Here is a 25,707-nt window from a genome sequence, read left to right as displayed (position 1 = left end):
CGCTTGACTGGTTCCCAAGCTGCTATTATGTTTCTAACCACAGTAATTGGCTTTACTGGTTATTAATGGATTACGTTGGAGGGTGGGGGGAAAGAGAGACAATACCCAACACCTAGCTTTGTAGTTCTAGACTCCATTGACCAAACCACCGCTTACAAATTTGGGGGCCAGTGGTGTAGTTGTTGAAGTGATTCTGTTTTGTGCCGCTCTGTACTTAACAGCCTGTCAGCATTCCCATCGTAACACCCCTCCCGGCTATCCAGCCAGGAGCTGGCGCTGAGGCTGACAGGGGGCAGGGCACCTGGCCCTTCAGCATGTTGGCGTGTGATGTCGGGCCGCGGCTGAAAAGCAAACGTTGCACTGATGTTTACAACGTTAAGTGACCCGTGGCCGCCCCCAGTTAGTTCAAAGAGCGTCTCCTCCTCCTACTGGAAGTGCAGGAGAGTGCCTGGTGCAGGATCCCACCCTTCCTGGCCTGCTGGGCTTCACGGCCAGGGGAAGGCTGCTGTCCCAGCTGAAGGTGGGTGAGGAGACCGAGAACCCTGGATTCCCATCCAGCTCTGCCACGGAGCTGCTGGTTGACTCTGGCGAGTCATTTCCCTCTCCCTGTGCTTCATTTTCCTTTCTCTAACGCGGGGATCGCAACGGTGGCCTACCTCACAGGTGGCAGTAGAGAAAGTAATCGGTGCTCTGAGACCCTCCCCGATGGAAACGTTGACAAACCCGAGCGATGTCTTATAAAAATTATTCTATTTGAACGGTGTGGCTGGTCGCAAACATGGGGATCCTTATTCCACTTTGCCCCTTCTACTGCCATGCATCCTGTGCCACGGCCGAGACAGTTAAGGCTGAGCTCGACACCAGTCTGGATTTGGAGCGGTGACTGTTTCTCGCACTTGAGCCAGGCCCGTAGTTTTGGGGGTATCACCTTGGGGTTTTGTAGAAAATAAGATGTCCTGGGAGCGAACATGTAGCATGCCTTGTTGGGAAGCAATGATTTGTTGGCTCAGCGCGGAGGCTGGCACAAAAGGGCTGCCACAGGAGACTGGGTTTCTGCAATTGGAGGTCCAGGATTGGTTCCTGCCTTATTGAACCAGTTCAGGACCAGGGACTGCAGAGCGACTGCTGGAGCCCAGAAGTAAATCAGTGTCTCCGTATCAGGATCCTGTTGATTTCGGAACCCACGCTATGAGAGAGTGTGAATGAAACCAAATCATTCCTCAGTCAAGGCCAGTTAGTTGAAGGGGTGGGCGTTTCTCGTGAGCTTCTGGTCTGCAGCTGCTGCGAACAAGCTGCATGTTCTTCTTGCTGGCTAATTCCATGCATGGCCATGCGGAAAGTAACCGTGGTGTTGATGTGGGGTTTATATGCCATTAGGTGGAGTATAGAGGAGGAATATTTAGTGTTGTACTAGTGTGAGTGTTGGAGAGGCGCTTTCCCATGTATGTTATAACTTCCAGCATCCCAGCGCTACCAGCCCTGGGTCCCCGTGCAGCTCTGCCAACATTCCCAGATCCCGACCCGTTCCAGCCCTGGGTTCCCCTGCAGTGGTGTTCCCTTGGCCAGCTAGCAGGGAGTTGGAGTGAACCTCCTGAGAAGCAGCTGCTCTCCTCCCTGAGATCCTTCCTCCAGGCTCTCCTTAGCCACAGTGCCTCTAAAACAGTGGTGCCCAAACTTTGCAGTACCATGCCCCTCTCTTGATTTCTGAGAAACCCTCGTGCCCCTCACTCTTGTTCACCATCAGCCAACTCCCCTTAACAAAAAAATCAATTTGTAATTTGAAATAAACACAAAAGCTTGATATAAAAATGCTATTTAAAATTAAAAATAAACACACATAATTTTTCTTGGCCCCTAGTGGTTGCCTGGTGAATCCCCAGCCGGCCAGCTACCTGAGCCCTGTGCCAGCCTCCAAAGCTGTCCGTGCCAGCCGCCCACCCGCCTGAGACCTGCGCTGCCAGAGCTGCCCTCCTGAGCCCCATGCTGCCAGGGCCAGCCGTCCACTTGCCCACGAGCTGCCCAAGCCTGGGGATGCTGGGACCAGCCTCTGACCTACCAGCCAGCCACAGGCCAGCCACCCGAGCCACTCCCTTGAGCCCCACCAGCAACCCACCTGCAATCCCAAGCCTCGTGCTGCTGGGGCCAGCCGCCCAGGCCCTGCTCTGCTGGGGCCAGCCGACTAAGTCCCCTGCGTCTCGCAAGCTGGCCGGTCATCTGAGCCCTGCGAGCCACCAACCCAAGTGCCACCCCAGCCCTCCCACAAAGCCAGGCACCCCCATACCCCCATCTAACCCATCCTCCTCCCCCAACCCACACTTACTCATTTGCAGAAGGCAGCCAGCTCCACGTGGGTCTTTGACGGCTGCGTGCTTTTTATAGTGGCTGCACTGGGTCACCCACGTAAAATGGCCCGGGCTGAGAGCCACAAGCAAAGGCCAGATTTTTCTTCAGGTGGGGGAATGATTGGGGGGGGGTCTAGGTCAACTCGCACCCCCTCCGCCCCAGAATTTCTTCACCCCCATTCCCCCACCAGTTTGGGAAGCCATGCTCTAAAACAGTGACCATGGTTAGGCTGCTGGTGTGCTCAGACCACTACTCGTCATGCTGCTGGTATTTTCTCATTGGTTCCTTGTACTCTGTGCCCATCTGTTCCTTCCTGTCTTGTGCTTGGACGGTAAGCTGCTGTGTTCATGCGTATCCGTTGCCCACAGGCTGAGGCTCTGAAGCACTGTGATAACGCAAGTAGAATAACAATGTTCTTGGTGTCTCTGCTGTTTTTTGTTGGACACAGAAGCATTTTCCATGCAGCACTTCTCTTCTTCACGCTCCACAGGGAGGTGGCTGATACTGTTCTGTTTTTTTTGGCAGTTCCTTCGTGACGGGGACAGCTTGCTGTGGGCACACATCCCCTTTGAGAATCTGGGACTTAGAAAGGTAAGCGTGTCTCCTGACCTTAGCGTGCGTGTTTCATTTTGGGTGCAGGGGCCAGGGATGGGGTAGAGGAGAAATGTACATCTGAGTCTGCCTGTGACCTGATTGGCGCCTGCAGTTTGCTGGCTTCATTGTTTGTTAGCCAGGGGGAAAAGATGATGCAGAGGTGAGATCTCATGTCCGGTGACTTGCAGTTCCTCAGAATAAGGGGTGGGGATGAGCGTGAAAGCTTCAGTGTAGATGTGCGGCAACTCAACTTGAAACAAGGATCCCACACCCCACGTGTAGCCAGAGGAGGTATGTGGAGCAAAGGCCACGACAGGGAGCAGGGTGGTCATGGGGTTGGTTGGAAGGAAGGAAGGGAAGGGATTTGAGGGCAGAGATTGGGAGTAGGGGAGCGACACAGACTTAAGATGGACATGTGAAAAGCTTCCCAGCTGAAATGATTCCGCATTCTGGGATTTCAGTCTTGGGATGCTAAAACCGACTGTACAAAGCACTAGAAAACCGTGGATAATTCAGGTTAGGTGGAAATGTGTTGGGTTTTCGAAAAGGTGTCTTCCACTGTTGTCCCCCACGAGACTGTGAACTTCAAATCTTATGCCTACTGCACCTTGTCCAGTAAAGAGGCTTTCCTAGTTGGGTTCTCAGGGGCCGTTGCTTAGTGAACTGAACATGTCAGAAGCCCTTTGCTGTCATATAACTCCTGTACATTTTTCCAGCTTTTGACGATAACAAAAAAGGCCACGGTATTGTAGAGAGAGTAGACGCTGCCCTTGGAGTTGGTTCCACAGAACACCGTACAGCAGAGACACTGTGAAATACTGGTACTATGCTTGGTCAGGTGTTTGTATGCAACTTGGGACTGAGAAGGTGTCACGCTAACGTTCCAGTGAGAGAGATTGCCTACCTGCTTTTGTTTGAGTACAAAGAACAGACTCTCTGCTGTATTTTGCTTGAGCAGATAAAGGAGAACAATTTGACATAGTTTAGTTAACTTCTCTGAGAACAACGGGGATAGTGAATGAAGTTAAAAAGGTGGGACATTCAAAACGAGTTAGAGGAAACGCTTTGTAGGCATGCAGGTAGCCTGTGGAACTCATTGCCAGAGGAAGTAATTAATACGAAGGAAGTAGCAAGATCCAGGAAGGAGTTGGACATTTATATGGATTTCAAGACTATCCAGTTTTAGTTAATTATCTTGCACTGAGGAAGCAGTATGAAAGCCTATTTTAAGACTGTTAGTCAACTTCTAGATATTATTAGAAGCAGGATGAGACATGAGGGCAGATTAGTCTACATCTGCTCCTGTAGGGTTCTCGTGCCTTCTTCAAGAACATCTGGTCACTGTCAGAGACAGGATGCTGACCAAGATGGCCCTGGGTGTGATCCAGTTTGACAGTTCCCATGTGTGGAATAGCCCAGAGCTGACAAGAGGTGGGAATGGCCAGCAGCCAGGCATGCTGAATGGTCCCTGCTCCCTGTTCTCCAGCTCTTTGTCTGGTCCCGTTTGCACAGCCCAAGAATTGGGACTTCTCCCCTTTCCTCTGGCATTCTCTCTCTCAGCCCAGTAGCTCACACTGGAGGGACACTGTTCCTGGCTGTACAGTAACCTCTTCCTTTGGATCATGAGCAATGAGGTGGATCGTTTGATGTTCATCTGTTCCTTCCCTCTGGGGCAGCTGGCATTGGCCACTATCACCAGACCGGTCACTGGGCTACATGGACCTGTGGTCTGACCCAGTCAGGCTGGTCTGATGTTCTGATCCCAGCTTTGCTTTGTGCCCTGATAAGTTGTTCCTCCTCACTGAAGTCTGCACTGTCCCCGGAAGGGCCTTGCGGGTACCCTGCCGCGTCTCCTCTTGGCTCAGGCAGAGCATTTTATTCGGCCTCTCCTGCTAAATTGCCCTTTCAAGCTCTTGTTTCAGTTAGATTGATCTGAATGCCTTGCAGGTTGCCGGTATTCTCTGCGGCTGAGATGCCAGAGGCTGAGCACTGTATCCCAGTGTCAGCTGGCCCAGAGCTGGGTGAGCTCGGAAACATGACAGTCTAGTTCCTGCTTGCTGTCCACCATGGTATAGGCTGGACGGTGACTTCGTTATTTGATGTGATCAAACGAGTGGGTCTTTTCCTTAAGCCTCCATAAGTGGCAGAGGCTGATGCTCTTGGGCTCTGCGTGAGGCCGTTGGCCTGTAAGCAGGCTGCTAGAGCAGTGGTCTGAGGACTCTGGGTGTGCTGGGTTCCAGTCCTGCAGCTTCCCTCACCAGAAGGGAAGTTTGAGGTTGACAGCCTAGGGGCTTCTGGATACCGAGGAGGGAGCAGCGCGCATACGGCAGGGTTGCAGTGGCACAGCTCAGCTGTATGTGGTGAGTGTGCAACACTGAGGCCTGGAATAGCTGGGGTGGGGGAGGCCCTGGGGATCAGGACTGAAGGGCGCTGGCAGAGCTACAGGGTTACGGTTGAGCAGGGAGAGGCGATTCTTGCTCTTCTGTTTACACACACTGTCACAGTTGGCTGCCTACGCAGCTGTGCTGTGCTTTGAGCTGTGCTTTAAGTTGTCGGTTGTATGGTATCTGTACAGAAACCCAAGGTCCAGTCATAATTGGTCCGTTCCAGCATTTGCCCTGGCACGTATCCCGGTCACCTGGATTGTGAGCTGTTGCGTTCCGGACTGGTGCTTACATGTGAGGTACCGAAGGTACATGCACCAGCTCTGAGACCGTGGCTGGTGGTGTGGTCTCCAGTGCTTGGTTCCTCTTGAACAGAAGCCTCTGCCAGGAGGGAAGGGACAGGCTCCAGGATCAGGGCCTGCCCCGGGGAGCCCAAAGGGGTAATAAAGCCATGCAGAGAAATAGGATTGAAGTAATGGACCGGCATGAAGGAGTTTGATCTTTCAATAATGCCATGGTTCTTTGGCATGATAGCATTAGGCTCTTTTCTGTTCTCTGGGGTTTCTTGTGTTGCTGGGGGAGTCTCTTCACCTGGGACTCTTTTGTAGCTGAGCAAAGATTGGTGGAGTTTGGGATGAAAAGCCCCTCCCCCTATTGTCCACTAATCCTCTTTAGTTCTGAACACGTCCAGCTGGCAGCATCTGACCAGCAGCCCAGGCCCTTTGCAGAGCTGAGTCAGAGGCTGTGGAATGACCCAGTCCTGCCCAAACGTTGCTGCCCAGCGAGGATTTGGAGGCTGTTCTAGACTGTCTTCCAGAACAAAGATACAGCACTGCAGCATCTTAATGCTCTGTGCTGTCACAGCTGGAAGTTCCCCCCTTCCTTCAACTTGAGGCTATTACCGCTTTGGCCCCAAAGCTGTCTGGGAGGCTTCTAGTGCCCTGCAGGCTCCTCTTAGTGGACGAGGGTGATGGGAATTACCCATGATGATCTTGGGTGGAAATCCTGGTGCGCCCACTCTGCCAGGTCTGAGACATGCGCACTGGAGCTGCTACAGAAGTGCTGTTGTGGTGCTGCTTGTGGGGTGGTTGAAAATGTAGAAGAAGAAGCTGCTGTAGGGAACAACCCTGCCTTCCTTAGGACTGGGTGCTGCAGTCCTTCATTGCTGGGATGGGGCATTCTGAAGTTCTCCCTTGGGAGGCAGGCTATGGCTGGCATACAGGTTGGCTTGACTCTTATGCCTAGCTGTCCTGCTGATTCCCTCTGACTTCTTGTTAGCAAGCCCCTACCCGTTGTGGGGTCTGACCTGTCTGGCCTGTTCCCTCATGCCTGGCCCTGCCTCTCTGTCCCAGCACGCCGGCTGCCCGTGTCTGCTCTGAGCAAAGCCCTTCCCGAACATTTGTTTTCAAAGTGCTAGCATGGCTCAGTAAGGACTGTCTCCAGCCCATTGGAAGGGGTAAGATGCTATGGGATGGAACCTGCCTCACGCCTCCCAGCACACTGTGTGTAGATTCTGAACTCCTTGGCTTGCTTGTCTGTCTGGAACTGCACTATGTTCAGTATCACTGCCCAGCAGGTGAGGTGCCTCGGGTCTTCGACGTGGCCCAGTCACACCTACTGCCTCTGTGATTGTGAGTCATGGCCTCTCCTACATCTTCTCAGAGTAGAAACCCTGTCTGACTCCTGGCATAGCCACGCCAGGGGCAGGTTGTAGCAGATCTGTCTGTTTCAGGGTCTCTTCACTGGCTTGGGGAGCAGCTGGTTCTGGAGGGACCGTGCTCTGACTCAGTGGCTGCCCGTGTGTCCTGGACACTTGGAGTATGCAAAGCACTTCATGGTCCTTCTGTAAACCTGCAGTGTTCAGCTGCCCCCAGGCACATGGGCCTGAGGCTGCAGAAGGCATGTTTGCTGGGGCTACGGCTACGCTACCAGATAAATTCAATTTCATAGTAGGCATCCTTCAGTCTGCATAGACTATGGATCGTGCCCTTTATCGTTTCAATTGAGGGTTTCATTTACAGTGTCTACTGTGACTATGAAGACGCACACGAGAGTGACAGTCCTTGCTGCATCTCTTGCAGATGTGGTGGGTGTCTGGCAAGTCCTTATTGTGCTTTCTGTGCGCTCGCTTCTCCTCTGCTAGCTGTCTGAGCCTCATCTCTCCCTTCTGAAGGCCCTTGTGTAACCCCTGCCTCCATCTGCTGCGGTCGTCTGCTAGTTCTTCCCTGTTGTCCAGCTCGATGTCTACCTCTCTGAGATCTCTCTTGCAGACATCTTTGTAGTGCAACTGGGGGCGTCCGGGAGGTCTTTTGCCAGAGGCTAGCTCACCATACAGGATGTCTTTAGGAATCCTTCCATCATTCATCCTGTGGACGTGGCCAAGCCAGCGGAGCCGACGCTGCCTGAGGAGGGTGTGCATGGTTGGGATTCCAGCTTGCTCGAGGACGGCAGTGTTGGTCACTCTGTCCTTCCATGATATTCCAAGGATGCGCCTGAGGCAGCGCAAGTGGAAGACGTTCAGCCTCTTTTCCTGGCGGGCATACAGGGTCCAAGTCTCGCTGCCATAAAGGAGGGTGCTGAGGATGCAGGCTCTGTAGACTTGCATTTTGGTGTGAGTGTACAGCTTGTTGTTGTTCCACATTCTCTCGCTGAGTCTGGACAGAGTTGTGGCCGCTTTTCCGATCCTCCTATTTAGCTCAGTGTCCAACGACAGAGTGTCAGTGATGGTGGACCCAAGGTGAACGAACTCATGGATGACCTCTAATGTATAGTTGTCAATGCTGATTGATGGGGATTCAGCAACATCCTGACCCAGTACGTTTGTCTTCTTTAGGCTGATGGAGAGCCCAAAGTCCTTGCACGCTTTGGAGAACTGATCCAGCAGTTTTTGAAGCTGGTCTTCTGTGTGAGACACTACAGCAGCATCGTCTGAGAACAGCATGTCTCTGATGAGGACTTCCCGCACCTTAGACTTAGCTTTCAGCCTTGCAAGATTAAACAGTTTCCCATCAGATCTTGTGTGCAGCAAGATGCCCTCTGTTGAAGATCCAAAGGCATGCTTCAGGAGGAGTGCGAAGAAGATCCCGAACAATGTCGGAGCAAGCACGCATCCTTGTTTGACGCCGCTCCTGATTCTGAAAGCATCCGATAAAGCGCCGTCATATTGGATGGTTCCTCTCATGTTTTCGTGGAACGACTGGATCATCTTGAGTAACCGTGGAGGACAGCCTATCTTGTGGAGCAGTTTGAACAGATCATCCCTGCTGACCAACTTGAAGGCCTTGGTCAGGTCAGTGAAGGCTATGTAGAGTGGCTTTCTCTGCTCCCTGCACTTCTCCTGCAGCTGCCTTAGAGAGAAGACCATGTCAACGGTACACCTCTCTGTGTGGAATCCGCACTGCGATTCGGGGTACACCCTCTCAGCAATCTTCTGGAGTCTGCCAAGGATGACGCGAGCGAACAGTTTACCAGTGACGCTTAGGAGGGAGATTCCACGGTAGTTGTTGCAGTCGCTTCTGTCTCCTTTGTTCTTATACAACGTTACAATGTTAGCGTCGCGCATATCCTGTGGAACCTCACCCTCTTTCCAGCACAGGCACAGCAGCTCATGTAGGGGTTCCAGGAGTGTGTCTGCGGCACACTTGATTACCTCTGGTGGTTTACCATCCTGACCAGGGGCCTTTCCTGCTGCAATGCTGTCGATGGCTCTCTTCAGTTCATCCACAGTTGGTTCCTGGTCCAGCTCGTCCATGAGTGACAGGAGCTCGACGGCATCGAGGGCTGCGTCAACCACAACGTTCTCGCGTGAGTACAGCTCGGAGTAGTGCTCAACCCAGCGCTCCATCTGTTTGGCTTTGTCAGCGATGACTTCACCAGATTTGGATTTCAGAGGTGCCATCTTGTTCTGGGTGGGTCCTAATGCCTTCTTCATACCCTCGTACACTCCTCTGAGATTACCAAAGTCAGCACAGGTCTGGATGCTGCTGCATAACTGGTGCCAGTGGTGGTTGGCACAGCGCCTGGCTGTCTGCTGTACTGTTCTTCTGGCCGCTCTAAGCGCTTGCTGGGTACTCTGGCTCAGTGAGCGTTTGTACTCCAGGAGTGCAGCGCGCTTCTTTTCAAAGACTGGAATCATCTCATCGGAGTTAGCTTCAAACCAGTCATTCGTGTTTCTAGCTCTTCTTCCAAACACCGACAAGGCCGTGTTGTAAACTGTATCCCTCAGATGTTGCCATTTGGATGTCACATCGGCGCCCCTAGGGCCGCTGCGCAGATTTTCCTGGAGGGTCTCTCTGAACTTTTCAGCTTTCTCCGAGTTTGCCGTCTTTCTGGCGTCAATGCGGGGCCTTCCAGCAGGTTTAGAGCGGTACAGCTTCTTGGGCCTCAGCTTGAGCTTGGAGCAAACTAGCGAGTGATCTGTATCACAGTCAGCACTATGATAGCTGCGTGTCAGAAGGACGTTTTTGAGGTTATTACGCCTAGTGATGACCACATCTAGCTGGTGCCAGTGCTTCGAGCGCGGGTGTCTCCACGACACTCTGTGCTGTGGCTTCGTTTGGAAGAATGTGTTTGTGATGCACAGATTGTGGTACGTGCACAGTTCAAGGAGACGCTGTCCATTGTCATTCATTTTTCCCACACCGAAGTGGGAAATTCGATTTCATAACACTGGGGTTTATCAGTTCGATTTTGAGTATCCCCACGTCCCACAAAGTTGAGTTAGTGCTGCCACACCACAGCAGCCAAACATCGACTGTTGCAGCAGTGCATTGTGGGAACCTATCCCACAGTTCTCTCAGCCCCACATTGTGCACCCTTCCCTGGGTCCTGCTGCACCCCCACCGCTGGCAGCGCTCACCCTGCTGTCTGGTTCCCGGCTCCCCGCAGCTTGAGGGAGCCGGGAAACTGACCAGCACTGCTGTGCCTGGCTGAGGGGAGCCAGGAGTCAGGAGCAGCAGGGAGCCAGGTGCTGCACTGGTCAGTTTCCCGGCTCCTGTAAATGTCCGGGATCTGGGAGCTGGATACAGCAGCTCTGTCAATTTCCCGGCTCCCAGACACTTGCAGGCACTGGGAAGCTGACCAGGGCTGCTGCACTGGTCAGTTTTCCCATTTCTGAGAGGCAGGCAGCCGGGAGCCGGGTGCAGCAGCGCCAGTCGGACTCTGGAGGCTAATGAATTCGAGTCAAAGACAGCGCTTCCGCACTGGCCTTTGTTCCAACTGTTAAACTTGAACTTGACGCTGCGCCTGCCCAGTTCCGGCGATGTTATACTATCGATAGTAGCACTCCCTAAATCGAGCTAATGGATTTACAGTGAAGACAGGCACTTGGTACAGTCAAGCTAACTGCCTTACATTCGAATTTCTCTCATCGTGTGGGCAGAGGTCAAACAGCCCTTGTTCTCTCCTCCTTTTAAATATCCCGAAGCTTTCCTTTGAGCGTGTTTGTGGCAGCTCTCCTTCCCTTTTCAAGAACCCTCTAATTTCTCTTTCAGGTCCTCTGTCTCCTGAAAGCTTTGAAATCGGCTTTACACCGTCTCTGACACCAAACTGACACGTTGCCTTTCCCCACTTCTTATCCCTTTATGGCAACAGATGTTGAAATTTTGTATCCCTTTTAAGTCCCTCTTTGCCCTCTTCCTGTAATTAGGTTTCCCTTGTTAGCGGTACAAAGTGGGCTGGTGTGCTGCCCGGCCTTTTGAGCCATTGTGTCTGAGCGCACGTGGGGTTTTTGGATAGGTCCCTTCCCCCTTAAATAGTAGGGGTGGTGTGGATGAAGGCTGCAGCCTTTTTGTTCTCTGTTTATCTCTGCCGCCTTTTCAAAGGGCTGAAAGCGGGAGCACTCAGGGAAGATGTGCCATGGCTTTTCTTGACCCAGCCCTGCTTCCTTTTCAGGTGTTCCAGGCAGGGCCCCTTTGAAGTCAGCGGGAAGCCAGGTGAAAGGTGCAGGGCGTCACAAACCTGCTGGGGATGGAGTTCCAGGTGTGTGCAGCACACACACTGTCATAGGGCGGAGAAGGTTCCTGCAGGTTAGGCAGGGTCCGTAAGACACCCCGGGAGCCCCTGGGATCAGGCCAAGGTGCTCAGAAAGGAAAGCAGGAGCAGCCGCCCAGGTCGTGTCTTCGCCAGAACTAAGGAGCTGCACTGGCCACTTGTTGCATTCGCTGCTGCTGGGCCTGTTGACTGACCAGTTCAGCGTCTGGTTTCCATGAGCCAGGTCCCCTCCGGCTCTTGCAGTGAGAGGGGGTTGGTGCACTAGCAGGTCTCAAACCCTATGAATCTGGGGCCGGTGGTGGGGGACTGGCTTTTACAATGAAGACCAGAGGCAGCTGTTGGCAGGAACGGGGTGAATTTCCGTTTGTATCGTCCTCTGCTGGGCATTCTGCTTGGGGGAGGGGACAAGGCTTTAGTCACTTCAGGAGTAGCAAGAGAAATTGACCATTACTGATGGCTCCCACATTAAATCCACTCTTTCCACGCCTGCTGCCTAGTCCTGTGAGATGGTCCAGTAAATGCTTTCAGATCCGCAAGCCCCTGGACCAGGAGGTTGTCGGATATTCAAATACTCTGGATACTAGAGAGGCGTCCTAGATGCAGAACACTAAAGCAAAACATGAGCAGATATTAAGAAACAAAAAAAGTCTGCAGAGTCCTGTATTTACCAACAGCCGTAGCATTGTGCACTGTAAACTTATACTGTATTTGCTGTATTTGTTTGTATTGACTTTCACTGTACTGTACTCACAGAAAACTTAACTAAAACTTACTTGGGGTTACAACGCCGGTTATTTGAGAGTCCTGGATGATAGAATGTCAGCTATGAAAGAGTTTCCTGTACCCGGTAGAGTCCCACTAATTCACTGGGGCTAGTCGGGAGTGAAGGGGTACTTGGCAGAATAAGGACTTGCAGGCGCAAACCCTTGTTAGAAGCCATATTTGTAATATTTCTTAGAGAGCTTTAATGTAGAGCGTGAGGTTGGGTACGCCAGGGGAGTTCGGGTCTGTCTTTTCTGTTAAATCCCACCAAAGTCCTGCGGAAAGCAAACGCTTGCAGCTTGGAGTGTTGACCCCGGTGGGGGGAAGGAGCCCTCATGGCTCTGCCGGTGTTTTAGGGCAGGGGAGCGAACCAAAGAAGTATTGTTGATGTGGGGCATCCCAAAGCAGGAGGGAGGTCAGTGGTAGACACACTCTCCGGAGTAAGTCATACACTGGCTCCCATGAGAGATCCAAAATCGGATCTCTGTTGCCAGGAGGAAGCAATGGCATGGTGGACATCCTGGCATGCATGCGGTCTTCTAGGGCTCTGACGGCAGGGACTCAGGAATGGCAGCAGACCTGTAATTCACTCTGCCTCCCACAGGTCCTTGGTTCTGCTGGTTAGTTCTTGCCTGGGCTTCTGCCGTGCTGGTGTGGAGCATGTCTGTGTTTCTCCATGTAGCCGGTTCCGTCGACAGAGCTCCAGCTTCTAATGCTGGTTTGCATGTCCTCCTTGGGACTACGCAGGAACTGAAGTCCCGCGTTGTTCCCAGGACTCTACATGAAAAGGGCTGTTGGGTGGGAGGCAGCGTGGTTCCATTCACAACTCTCCCCCGACCTGCTCTGTGACCTTGTGTAGGTCACATCCCTCCCTCCCTGCTCCCTTATCCTGTGGGCCAAAAGAGTGGGGTGGCTCTGTGCTCCTGGGCTGTGCTGAGCCACACCAGGTCCTCCTCAGCATCGCCTGGAACGTGGCAGGTCCGCTGCCTCCTTTGTGGTCCCCCTTTGCCCCGTTGGTGGGCCTGCCCGTGTCTGTTCAGACTGAATGCGCCTGGAGGCAAGTGCTTTGCACCTTGTACAGTGCGGTGAGTTTCTCTTCCAACATTGCTGCAGTACAGATATCCCCAGTGGGAAGGACACACTGTGGTGCTTTGACCCCTCCATCTGGCTGTGTTAGACCCTGGTTTTCGTTCTCGATGGAAAGAACACAGACACTTTTAGAACCACCAGTTGCATTTCTGACTTGGAGGAGCCAGGAGAAAAATAAATGGATCTTCTGCCTTCGGGCACAAACTGATTGCCTGAGAGATCAGGGAGGAATTTCAGGAAGGAAGGAACCTCTCCAGTTCCCCAGGTGACCCAAGGGCATTACCTGAGTTTTCTCACCTTCCTCAGAGGTATCCATGCATTGGTCGCTGCCAGAGGCAGGATGCTGGGTGTGATGGGCTGGCGATCAGACCCCGTGTCTCTTGCACGGCAGCTTTTGTAGCCCCTCCTGTGATATCTTCATTGCTGTAGCTGCTGGTATGAGTCTCGTTTTAACAAGTGAGACGTTTTCCTGTGGACCCTATAAAATCTCCACAACTGTTTCTGGGCTCTGTTCTCTTTGGACCATGACTTTAACATCACGTTTATGGGCCTTCACTGCAGGCTCACAGGCTCCTCCCTTGCTGGTGTCATCCTGTGGCTCTCCAGGCCTCTTCCCCACTGGCACAATTTCAAGTGTTTTAGCCCATAGTACAAGGGTTTAAGTCAGGTAAGTCACTAGGTTCTCAATGCAGCTTCAGCCACTTCTTATTCCAAACAAATGTGGGGCCAGCTTCTGCCCTTGGATTTGTGTGTGTGCACAAACTGTCCCTTTCATTCCCATTCAAATGTTGTGAGGACAACTTGACAGCACCTGAAACAAGTGAAAATGAGAGAGAGAGAGAGAGAGAGAGAGAGTGTGTGTGTGTGTGTGTTTTGGGAGGGGTTGTGCATTGATTAGTTTCATCCCCAGGAGCCCAAGCAGGCTGTGTTTCCCTGGGTTGAGAGAATCAACAGCAGCGGGGAAGAAGAGTGGCAAGAGTGAATGAGGCACCCCCTCAGGTTAACCCAAACTCATTTAAACAGATGGCTTTGTTTTGCTTGGGAGTCTCCATTTTTTGTCTGCCCACTAAAGAAGACCTCCAGAGCTCTGTCCAGAAAGAAGCCCTGCGCACTTATTCCCACACAAGTGGTGCAAGTGGCCAGAGAGACTGAGAATTCCCTGCCTCTCTTTTCCTCCCCCCGCAACCCTCCCCCCGAAATCAGTTTGAGAGATCTCCCCCCGCTCCTCCCCTTGGAAAGAAAGACAGAGACATTCTTGACATTCTTTGCAGAGCCAAGGGGTTAAATGTCTGAATTTGGGGGTCACCGTGTTATACAAATTGCAATCTAATCGTTTTTCCAAGAACACACGTGTGCTAAGAAAAGGAGCCAGGGACAAGACAGACAAGGGGACAGACAGCTTTTTTTGTCCTTTTTCCCCCAAGGTTTCAGGCTATTGTCATGGCTCTGTCTCTCCCCCCGCCAGGGAGAACGTTGGTTTTTTAGTTACATTGGTCCGTAAAGCAGAAGGGCTTGGTGCCACTTCTGTTTGTTTTCCCAAATAAAAGCCCCAGCAGGGTCCCCTTTGCACCGGCCTGGCTTTATTTGAAGGAACTGGCTTTTCCCATAGCCCAGCATGTCAGTTTATCCTCTGAACTTAACCTTACGGGAACCCAGACAACAAAAACTCACAGGGTCCCAGAGCAGGAAAGGTAAAGAAATTGTATCTTTTTATTGGACCATTTAAAGTGTGTGTGGGCCAGTTCAGAGAAAGCAGAAGAAAAGAGGGCAAAACTCTTTCCCCATCCCCTCCCTGGTGGTAGCACCACCCCCTGCAGCCCCCATCTCTGAAAGCTTGCCTGCATCCAGCTGGCACTGGGAACAGTGCAGACAGGGCCATGGGGATCAGAACAGCCTCTGCAAACTCAGAGCGTTCTCCTCCTTTGTTAGTCTCTAACCTTGGGAGGCTTCTCCCTGCTGTGGCCCATGGACAAGTGAGACACTTCCATAGGCTTCTTGTCCCACGTGTTGCCCTCTGGGCCTACGGGCATATGAAGGAAGGGCTGGCCTGGGGCTCAGGGCTGAGGAGAGATGGGAAAGGGGATTCCAGCTCTCGTCTGCCTCTTGGCCCTTATGTCGCATGGTGTGTGAATGCTCAGTTCTGTAGCTGAAAAACAAGGGCAGGTGAAAGTGGAGGAGCAGGAGCAGCCGCGCAGGTCGGGTCTTCACCAGAACTAAGGAGCTGCACTGGCCGCTTGCTGCGTTCGCTGCTGCTGGGCCTATTGACTGACCAGTTCAGTGTCTGGTTTCCATGAGCCGGGTCCCCCCCCAGCTCTTGCAGCAAGATGGAGTAGGTGCACTAGCAGGTCTCAAACCCTATGAGAGAGAGAGAGAGAGAGAGTGTGTGTGTGTGTGTGTGTGTGTGTGTGTTTTACCATGAAGACCAGAGGCGGCTGTTGGCAGGAACGGGTGAATTTCTCCGCTGGGCACTCTGGCTGTGGGAGGGGACGGGCATATGAAGGAGAGCTGTGAGGATAAGTGTGGTATTGTTCGGGGCGTGCTGGGGTGCTGCGGGGGCCTAGGACAAAGGAAACGTTTCCTTGTGTAGCACTGGCTTTGGGTGATGTACAGAGTGAGATCAGTCCCTGAACTGCCAGGGGAGAGAAACCCTGGCTGCAGCTGCAGTGCCCTGAAGAAAGCAGGAGCCCCGAAGGTGGTGTGATGCACAAGGGGTGGAGTTAAGCCCCCCTGGGTGACCCTAATTCTGCCATTTCCTCACTGCGGAACACTTGGCTTCGTAACCGAAATGGTCGCTTTCCTTACGGTTTTTAAACCGAGGTGTGTCCTTGGGATTCTCTGAGCAGGCGTCTTGTGGCGTGGCTCCAGCGGCCGGAGAGAGCTCTTGCAGCAGCCTGTTCAGCTGTGCATCTTGTTTGTGTATTTCTCGCTAGCTGAGTTCATTTTCTTGAACTTACTCCTGCTGCTCAAACACGTTGGCAGGCGAGCTGTTGGCAAACAGTGGGCGCAGCGTGAACTTGCTGCTGGTTTTTTCCTCTGCCACGTGATCAGCCGCCTCGGTCAACTAGAATGGTTTCTGCTCTGTCGCTGAGTGTTAGGGAAGAGGAGGATGGGATGGGAAAGTCACCGGAGCTGCTTCTGCACAGACATTCCCCAAAGCGATGGAAGTGTAGGTAATTCAGCCCCCGACAGGCACTAGGTCGAGGGAAGAATTCTTCCGTTGACTTACCGCTGTCTACGTTGGGGGCTAGATTGGTGGATCCCTACTTCTCGGTGTGGGTTTTTCAGACCCTTCAGAAACGTGGCTAAATTATCAGCACAGCCAGCCTGGGTGTTTGGCACTCCGGGCGAGAGCAGGAGCCGGTTTTGCAAGAGCTAAATCAGGGGGATTACAAATTAGGGGCAGCTGAACCTTTTACAGCTTGAGTGCGGCCGGGCGACAGACAGGTCTGCTAGATGAATGAGAGGGTTGTTGGACTGGAGGCTGGGATCAGATTCGGCATTACCTTTCCTTTCTCGCAGTTGCCTGGTGCAATCAGGTGTGCACTCATGCATGTTCTCGTACGCAGAAACCCTGCCTGTCTTACTGACTCGCCCCAGGCCAGGTGCGTTCTGAAGCCCCCTCCCTGCGCTGAACACGGGGTGGGGAGTGGGACACAGGGTGTGCTATATCCTGGCCTCAGGGGGAGAACTGTGTCCTTTGCCATCTGCTGCACCGGCCGCTAGGCAATGTACTGGTTCTGTAAACCGGTTTGGCTCCAGGTCTGGAGTTTGTCTCTGAACTGAAATTGCACTTCCTAGTGGGAAACTCTGTGGCAGTTCCTCCTTGCCAGGACCGTGGGGCCTGGCCCCTCTTGCTCATTGACCCTCAGAACTAAAGGCAGCCAGACTCGTCACTGTCCCTTTGCATTCCCGTGATGCCAGGGCCACGGCGAACCACGCGAACAGGCAGCAAGGCTTGCGGGAGCACTTCTTCGCCAGCGCCCAGGCGGCCTGTGGAGCTGCTTCCAGATGCTGCTGAGGGGCCAGAAGTAGAACTAGGTTAAGACGAGATCAGGGCCTGGAGGACAGGCCCATCAGTGTCCCTTCACTGAGATAACCAGGGGGACAGCCCCATGCGCTGGGTGTCTCCGAACCTCGGCCTGCCCGAGCTGGGACTGGGTGAGTGCTCTGTTCTGCCTGTTCCCTCTGGGGCACCTGGCAGTGGCTGTTGGAGACAGGATCTTCAGCTAGGTGGGACCCGCCTGGCTGAGCGCAGTGACTTGCATGCACTGAGGTTCCTTTCCTGTCTGCCCCCACAGCTGTAACTACCGGAGGGATTCCCCACTGGGCTGGGAAGAACAAGGGTGGGCGACTTCTGGCTCTGCGTTTGGGTGCTGGCGTGATGTGGCAATGCAGAAATACCCCTGGAGGCAGCTTCCCTCGCGAAGCTGTCCTGGGGCAGGAGAGCAGCCTGGCTGGTCTCTAATGCTGTGGCGTGATGCCGAGAGCGGGACCAGGGCTGAGAGTCGCCTTGCCCCTTCCGCTCACTCCCCGCCCAGGGCAGCGAAGGCCACTCACTGGGGACCAGCCTGAAGCAGCGGATCCCTTTGCCGAGGCAGGGCAGTCCCCACGGTGCAGCCGGGAGAGGTCCGGCTGGGTGGGACGCCGTTCCCCAGCAGCAGGGGCTGGGAGCTGCCTGGCTGAGACCCAGCCCTTGCTGCAGGGACGGTGTCCAAGGCTTGTGCTGTGGAGGGTGGGCTCCCTGGGTACGCCTGGGTACCCGGGGCTCTGGATGCGCCCTGGCAGTGCAACAGCCCTGCTGGTGACTCCCCTCGGAGTACACCCCAGGGGGAGCAGGTCTTCGGCCCCTCAGCTCTGCTGGATGCTTCTCCTGTCAGTGCAGCTCCTTCGTGACCCCTCCCCCAGCCTCTCGTCTCTTCCATTTCCACAAACAAATGACGTGAATGACACTCTGTGGAGGAGCCCCGACACGCGCCCCCAGAGCACGCCCGTCGCCCGCCCATCGCAGGCTCATCAGCGGGGGAAACCCAACCAGCAGTGGGGAAAATGGGAGAGCAAATGGGCTCCCAGCATGCGCAGGCCAGGCCGGGCCGGCGGGGTAATGGCAGACGCCCCCGAGCCCTGTGCACAAGCCAGCTGCAAGTGCCTGTTTATCACATGGAGGAGGGAGCTGGTCAGTGGGGAGGAGACTTGGACAACTCTCGCTTGGCTGGGGGGGAACCGGTCTGATGGGGTGAAGTCTCCGCGAATGGCTCGGGGAGGGCACTGGGCAGTGAGGCGGTTTAGAAGACGGATTCTCCCCTCCCAGCCAGTTCCAGCCTCCTCATGCAAAGACAGAGGAGCTGTGCGTGGTGGTGGGGGGGAGTGAGGCTTCTCCAGGGCCCCCCAGGCGGGTGAGCGCCAGTGATGGACTGGCTGGAGGAAGGGGAGCTGGACGGACAGCGAGCAGGCGATGGAGAGGCTGGCAGAGCCCATCCCGAGGTGTAGAGCTCAGCTGGAGCGCCACCCGGTCCGTGCTCCCGTCCGAAGGCGGTTCGAGCCGTGCTCGGAGGCAGGCCGTCGGCACTCCGGGGACCCCCGAGGGTCGGTCAGTCCAGGCGTGGGCGGAGACTCTGGGAGTCACCCCACCAGCTTGTTCTGGGGCAGCGGACCAGGGCTCCCGCGTCAGTTTTCCCGCCGTGGAGGAGATACGTCATGTGCCCCGCTGTAGAAACAGGCCGGCCATGTGCTCAGCGCACGGGAGCACTGCCGCGCCCAGGGGCTGCCAGGGATCGCTCCGGTCGCTCGGCGCACTCAGGGGTAGGGGCTGCTGCCTGGAGACAGCGGCCCTGGCCGAGCGCTCTGGGTGCTCCCCTTGCCCCAGCAGCCCCGAGCCCTCTGCCCAGGAGCCCTGGGCGCCCGGTGCTGGATCCCCCCTTCCCCCCAGCTCTGGAGGTGCCGCTGAGCCCTGAAGTGACAGGTCGCCTTCGCACCTCTGGGCTGGGAGCGCTCAGGTTCAAGTCCGAGTGGAGGAGCCGGAGTGGCCTCTGTCTGCCAACACCTCCCCTTCCCCGGCAGGGGCTGGCGGAGACGCGAGGTGCTGACGGAGGGGCAGGCCGCCAGGCACGACAGCAGGATCCCGAGGGCAGGCGCTGGGGAGTCCCTAGCAGGTGCAGGGCTGAGGACGGCCCTCTCCCTCACTGCTCCCCCACCGCGGTGATCAGACTTGGGCTGGTCCCTGGGGGCTGCTGGCTCCGTTACTGCCAACCAAGGGGCACTCGCTGCCTGTCTGGCTCATGTTCCCATCCCGGGACGTGGCCACACAGCTTCCCTGGGCTGAGCCAGGCACACGGGGCGATCACAACGGCCCGGGGCTCTGTCTCCATCTGCCCCCTGGGAGGGGTCACCACCTGCCTGCAGTTCTGGCTTGCAGCCCCCTTCCCCCTGCATTGCAAACTGTGCCCTCCCTACCTGGGCTGCACGCCTCCATCCCAGCCCGGTCCCCTGCACCCGCAGAGCAGCCATCCTCCTGGGAGCGGGAGAGGCACATGGCGAGTGCCACCACGCACGTCTCCAGGTGCCTGGTAGGGAGGGCAGAGAGCTCTGCCCTGCAGGAGTCAGCCCTGGGCGGGAGCATTTACAGGTGCTGGGTACTTTCCTCTCTCAGTGACAAAGTTAATTGCTGGGCCGTGTGTGGTGGAAGCGTAACATCAGGACCAAGAATCGTAACTCGAGATGCTGTGGTTAGACATCAAATCAGCCTGGCAGCACAGCCTGCGAGGCCTCCCCGGGCCCAGGGGCTCTGGCTGCGGGCCGGGGCGAGCTGCCTGGCTGACGACGTGCGGTGCAGACGAGGACGCTGCTCACTTTGGCTGGGCTGTACCCGCTCCGCGTGGCCGGGGAGGCGGAGCTAGCTGTGATCAGAACGCCCAACTGTGCCTGTCTCCCAAAGGGGCATTCCTGAGCCATCAGAACCTCTGGGCTTCCAGCTGTGGGTGCTTGGAAGCTCTGCAGTGTTGCGTTCCTTCCTTCCTTCCCTCCCTCCAGTGTCTTCCGCGGGGGCTGCTCTCCAGCATGGGCAGGCTGGGAGGTCTGGTTATTGGGAGATGGGGCTGTGCAGCTGGGGGTGTCTTCCCTGTGTGCTGAGGAAGGGGGCTTTGTCTGGAAGCAATGAAGACCTGCGACCTCAGGGCAGTGGCTGGGCTGGAGCACGGGGTCACTCATAGGAGCAGAGATGCCCCCCGGCATCCCCACATTAACACAGTCGCTTTTGTGTCCATGTTTGTCACCACAGGCCTCCGGTGCATCCACTGGAGAGCCAGGCCCAGGATTGTCTCTCTCTTCTGGCCTCCATCATCTCCACCCCCTCCGAACCTCCAGAAATAGCTTAGCCCAAGTTGCCGCATTCTTGGAAGGCAGGGAAGCATCACTCCCATTTTACAGATGGGGATACTGAGGTACAGATGACAGGATTTCACCAAGGGCTTTCAGAAATCTGTGGCAAAGTCTGGACTGGTGCCCAGATCTCCCTCTGAATCCTTTAAGGATCGGGTCAACCAGCCTCCCTCTTTTCCCTGTATCCTTGGAGCGCATGTCTGGAGGTCTGGGTGGGCGGGTCTGTCGGTGCCGTGGCTGGAAAGGCTGCTGCCCTCAGGAGGGAGCAGTGCCCAAGCTCTGTGGTGTGTCAGCTCCAGCCTCTCCTCCACAGCCTGCAAGCCCTACAGGTGCAGGGCTGCGGAAGGGCCAACCAAAGCCCTTCTCGCAAAGGGTTAATGCATCGCGAGAGCTTGTGAGGACTGCGGGCTGGGTTCCCCAGATCCCTCGCCTGGAGAAACAAAGTCCAATAACCCGGCACCCCTGGATTCCTGTCCGGGGGGATTAATTCATGCACTTGATGTTAAAGCTTGTTGGAGAGGGGTGCCTGGGGGGGCCATCGCTAGGGCTGGCTGGCCTCTTTAAATGGTTGCTAGGGGCCTGGCATTAAGGGCCAGTGTAGCTGCCCACAGTCACGGTCACGGAGGGAATTACACAGCCACAAAGAAATTGTTATTCTACATAATCTGCTCTTTGGAGAGCGACTGGGGAAACGGGCCGGCCCCAGCATGCAGCCAGCGCTGTGATCATAGAAGCGTGCTGGCTGCAAAGATCGGGGCAGGGCTCGCTTTCTGATCTGGGGGGCACCCCTGCTCCAGCCGCTAAGCTGCTTTAGCAACTGGTTCGCTCCCCTGACACAAAGGTGTTTGCTTGTTTTAACATCTCCCAGGACTCCATTTCTCCTTTTGTGTGGTCTTTATCCCGCGACGAGGCTTTAGCCCAGATTACAGGCGGAATTAAGGCATCTGGCTGGGATGCCTCAGAGCTGCATGACGCTGGATCAAGGAGCAGAAAGTAACAAAATAACTAGGGGGGCTGCCAGTGACCCCACCGACGGGCTCATTCCCTCTGCTTTCAAGAGCCCTCCATTGTGCTAGGAAGGGCGGCTATTCCAGACGGCGGCCGTGAGCGGGGCTTGAAAGGCAGGTGCTCTAAGGTTCATTGTGTCCAGTTGTGATTAGGCCACTGGAAAGAAGAAAAGGAGGGTTGGCGAGCAGCTGGCCGTGGTCTCCCCAGCGGTGCTGAGAAGCTGCCGCTGGCTGGCTGGAGATGCGCTCGCCCTCGCCTGGGATGCGTTGGGAGCTGCCGTGCTTCCTGGCGCTGGTCGCTTGTGGGCCCCCCAGCCTCCTCAGGCAGCGGCCTGCTCAGGGCAGTTCAGCGCGCTCCCCGCCTGCTGTGGCCTGCTCTGCAGAGCCAGTGTAGCTGCACAGCTCTGGGTGGGAGGTCAGTGTCAGAGACAGGGCACAACAGGGCTGATTTGTCAGGCCTTGAGCGTGATCTGAGGCTGGGAGGGGATTGGAGGGTTCCTGTTTTGCTCCAGGCCAGCAGGACCGACAGCCCGGAGAGGGGCGTTGCATCTCCGAGCAGGGAGGTAGCCATTCCCATGGGGCGGCTCTGGGGCACCCCCACCTTGGAGGAACGCTTGTGCTGAGTGCTGAGTGCCGTGGTGCAGGGGGTGCTGGGAGAGTGGAGGGGTGCAGAGAGGAGCCCCAGGGCGTCTGGGGGCTGGCGAGACTGACTGTGAAGTCTGCAGCTCGTCCAAGTGCTGGGCAGCAGGTTGCTGGGCTTGACAAAGTGCGAGGCCCACACCGGGTGGCAGGGAGGCGATGGGGTGCTGGGGCTGGCAGGGTGGAGTGAAGGCAGAACGTTGGAGCTCTGTCATAGGAGGGACTTGCCGCCGCCAGGGCGGTTTCTCAGCCGAGGGGGATGGAGACCCCATCACAAGGCTAGACCGTTCCATGCTGTAGGGACAGGTGAGACCCTGGCTGCACAGCCTCCCTCGGCTTTCCCGTTCCCCAAGGCCTGGGGTACTGAGGTGGTTTTTCTCCCCCAGGGCCCGTGCAGACCAAGTGCTCAGACACTGGCACTGCCCTGCAGCCGCTGCTCCTCTCCCGGCTGCTGCGGCTTTGAGGGCTTCTGCTTGCTGTTAGATGCTAGGCCCTGGAGCTGGGGCAGCCCGGCTGGGTCCCCTCTGCCCTGCCCGCGCTGACGAGGGCGACTGGGTGTGAGATCAGGGAACTGGGACGTCAGGGGTTCTTGCTGTTCTCCTGGCAGTAGCAGCCCTGCACTGGGGGGAGGCACATGAGTGAGTTCTCCCCATCCTCTCTTCCAGTGGGCAGCTGGCGACCTGCTTAGGGACCGATTTCCACCGGGGAGCCGGCGTCCTGGATGTCTTCTATGAAACGCCGTCCACCCTCCTGTCCTGTGGCTACGACACCTACATCCGGTCCTGGGACCTGCGCATGAGCACGAGGTAACGTGCCCGTGGCCGGCAGCCAGGCCGAGTGCTGCCCTCGGGTATGGCCGTGCGCCGACAGGCTGCTCTCTGCAGCTGGGCGAATGGGATTCCAGCCCCAGCCTGGGCTCCCCTGACCTCCTCTGCCCAGCCCCGCCATCGAGCTCCCTCTGCTTTGCTTCCCCCACAGGAAGTGTGTCATGGAGTGGGAGGAGCCCCACGACAGCGCCCTGTACTGCCTGAGGAGCGACGGGAACCACATGATTGCAAGCGGCTCCGCCTACTACGGCGTGGTGCGGCTCTGGGACAAGCGGCAGAGCAGGTGCTTGCAGGTGAGACATGATGGGAAGGGAAATGGGCCCTGGCCAGTGGGCCGAGGATCCTGCCCTCTGTGCTCGCTGGGCCTCTGCCCCCCTGCCTGTGCGGGGCAGGCTGGTGGCTGGTCTGTCTGGAGAGCAGCGCTCTGACCCCTCAGCCAAGTACAAAGCTTGGACTCGGAGGGTTGGTGGGAGCCAGAAATGGTTCCCATCCGCTGGCTGTTTGCAGCCTGCGTGGGATGAACTGTGGCTCTCAGCGCCGCTTTCCGAAGTACAGAAACGGCCCGTGTAGCTGGCACTGCGTGGCCCCAGAGCCCAAGCCCCCTTTCGCCCCAGGGCTGGAGTCTGGGTGGTGGCAGCTGGAAGCCTGGGTTGCCATGACCTGGCTGAGCAGAGGGGTATGGAGCTGCTGAGAGGGGTCCGTGTGACAGCCCCACACATGCGTTGCCTTGCGAGGAACCCCTGGGAACACTTGCCTATGCCGAGTCCTGCCTCCCTTGTGCCTGTTCCAGGAGCTGGGGCTGCAGCCTTGGCCTTGGCCTTGGTCTGCCTGGCTGCTGGGGACCTGCCATGAAACCAGCTGCCCTGCTGCTGGGCAGAGAAGTTACTCTAGTCTCATCCTTTTCAGAGCTTCTCACTGTCCTCGCCCACCAGCAGCCCTGTGTACTGCCTCCGCTTCAGCACCACCCACCTGTACGCCGCCCTGGCGTCCGCCTTGCATGCCCTGGACTTCACTGCCCCCTGAGGCCCCAGCCACGGGGGAAGGTCCTTCCCACCCGCACAGCTGCCTCTGGCCGCCCCCAGTTTGGCAGATCTGAAGCTCAGCTCAGGGATCGCAGGGCGGGAGAGAGGCAGACAGCCACGGAGACGTCTCAAGGGATTCTTCAGCTGCCGGATAGCATCGCCCCTGAGTTCTGGAAGAGCCAGATTGTCTCCAGCTCCCCTGCCTTGTAGTGTAAATAAAGGCAAGATGTCCTTTACTCCACCTTCGTTTAATTCAGGTGGCTTTGGTGACTTTCTGGGGATGCGTGTGTGATGGTACTGCATTGGGTGTGGCACGCAGACCTTCCGGTAAGCTATGCAGTGCTGTTCACACCCAGCCTGTGACTGCGGCTGCTCACCCACAAACTGCTGTACCAAGCCTGGTCTCCCTCCTTGTGAAGGGGCCCCACAGGTGCAGAATTGGCGTTGCTGCTCTGAGGTGGATGGCGTGGTGGCCTTGGGTGGCTTCTGAAATTGACGTTGGACGTAGGGAGCTCTACGGACCTCGGGCTGTATTCATCTGTTCCCACCTGCTAACAGCCCTTGGCGTGGCCAGTGTGTGTGGAAGGGAGGTGGCCAAGGAAACCAGGCAGGAGGGGTTCTAGTAATGGCCTCCCTTCTCCATATAGCCATGAGACATGCCTGTGAGGGGACCCAGAGGGTGGTACCTAAGGGGAAGGGCCTGTCACTAATGTGGGAGTGGGCATGGTGCTGTGTGGATGAGTTGGCAGCTGTCGGTCTTGCAGATGTGGACTCTGCAGGGTTGGACCTTGGGACTCGGGGAGGAGAGGTGATTTTCCCAGAAGTGTTGGGCTGGAAGGGACCTCAAGAGGGCATCTGCTCCAGCTCCCTGCTCTGCTGTAGGGCCAAGCACTCCGGATCTTCCCTGAGCAGTGCAGGAACGAGCTGGCTGGAGGCAGGACCCTGAAGCTAGAGGAAGGAACTAGTGGGGGTGTCTGGTGAGCCTGCCACCATCTGGGGGGCATCAGAGGTCAGGTGGGGAGAGAAGTTCTTCCTGGGGGTTGAGAAACAGCCTATGAGCAACCATCCCTGGTGCTGTTGGAAGGGGTTTATTGGCCCTGTGGTGCTGGCCAAACTGCACCTTGATGAACAAGGCACTTCGTGCAGTGGCTCTTGTTGGAAAGGTGAAAGCCTCAGGCCATTTTCCTAAGAGCACAGCAAGAGGGAATAACCACTGGACAGGTCAACGGGCGACAGCCAGAAATTCCCTGGAATGATGACAAATTTCCGAGGGAGCTGTGCCAGTCTGTTTTGGCAAAAATACCGGGGAGTCCTGTGGCACCTTAAAGACTAACAGAATTATTTGGGCATCAGCATCCCTGGGCTGAAGCCTGGTTCCATGGTGGCGTGAGCTCCAGCCCACACAACCTTATGCCCAGACAAGCTTGTTAGTCTTTATGATGCCGCAGGGCACCCTGTTTTTCCTGGAGTGATGGTGAGTCTCAGACACCCAGCGGGAAGCCCCTGTGAGCCTGGTCTTGTTGGCACAAGGCTAATCCGGTGCCCCCTCCGACGTGCTCCGTCCAGGGGTGGAAGAGGTGTTCTGTGCACCAAGGCATGTGCCGATGTGCAGCGCCAGTAGGAACACGCTGCCGGCTGTGAGCGCTGGGGCAATCGGCGGGGCAACACCAGCACC

At 56.1% G+C, this 25,707-nt stretch overlaps 1 protein-coding gene across 1 annotated transcript in view; it reads left to right on the top strand.

Annotated features, from left to right (window-relative positions):
• The window catches only part of FBXW4 (F-box and WD repeat domain containing 4), a 91,840-nt gene extending 67,572 nt beyond the window's left edge, over positions 1 to 24,268 (top strand). The window contains exons 6-9 of the mRNA XM_074999301.1: positions 2,869 to 2,934; positions 22,849 to 22,989; positions 23,162 to 23,303; positions 23,917 to 24,268. Of these exons, the coding sequence (XP_074855402.1) occupies positions 2,869 to 2,934; positions 22,849 to 22,989; positions 23,162 to 23,303; positions 23,917 to 24,033 (466 nt within the window). The 3' untranslated portion in view covers positions 24,034 to 24,268. The remainder of the gene's footprint in view (positions 1 to 2,868; positions 2,935 to 22,848; positions 22,990 to 23,161; positions 23,304 to 23,916) is intronic.
• Positions 24,269 to 25,707: the final 1,439 nt, after the last annotated feature.

Source organism: Carettochelys insculpta, chromosome 7 (genome assembly GCF_033958435.1).
Source record: "Carettochelys insculpta isolate YL-2023 chromosome 7, ASM3395843v1, whole genome shotgun sequence".
NCBI lineage: Eukaryota > Metazoa > Chordata > Testudines > Carettochelyidae > Carettochelys > Carettochelys insculpta.
The sequence above is the reverse complement of the archived record's forward strand: the minus strand, read 5'-3'. Positions and strand labels throughout refer to the sequence as shown.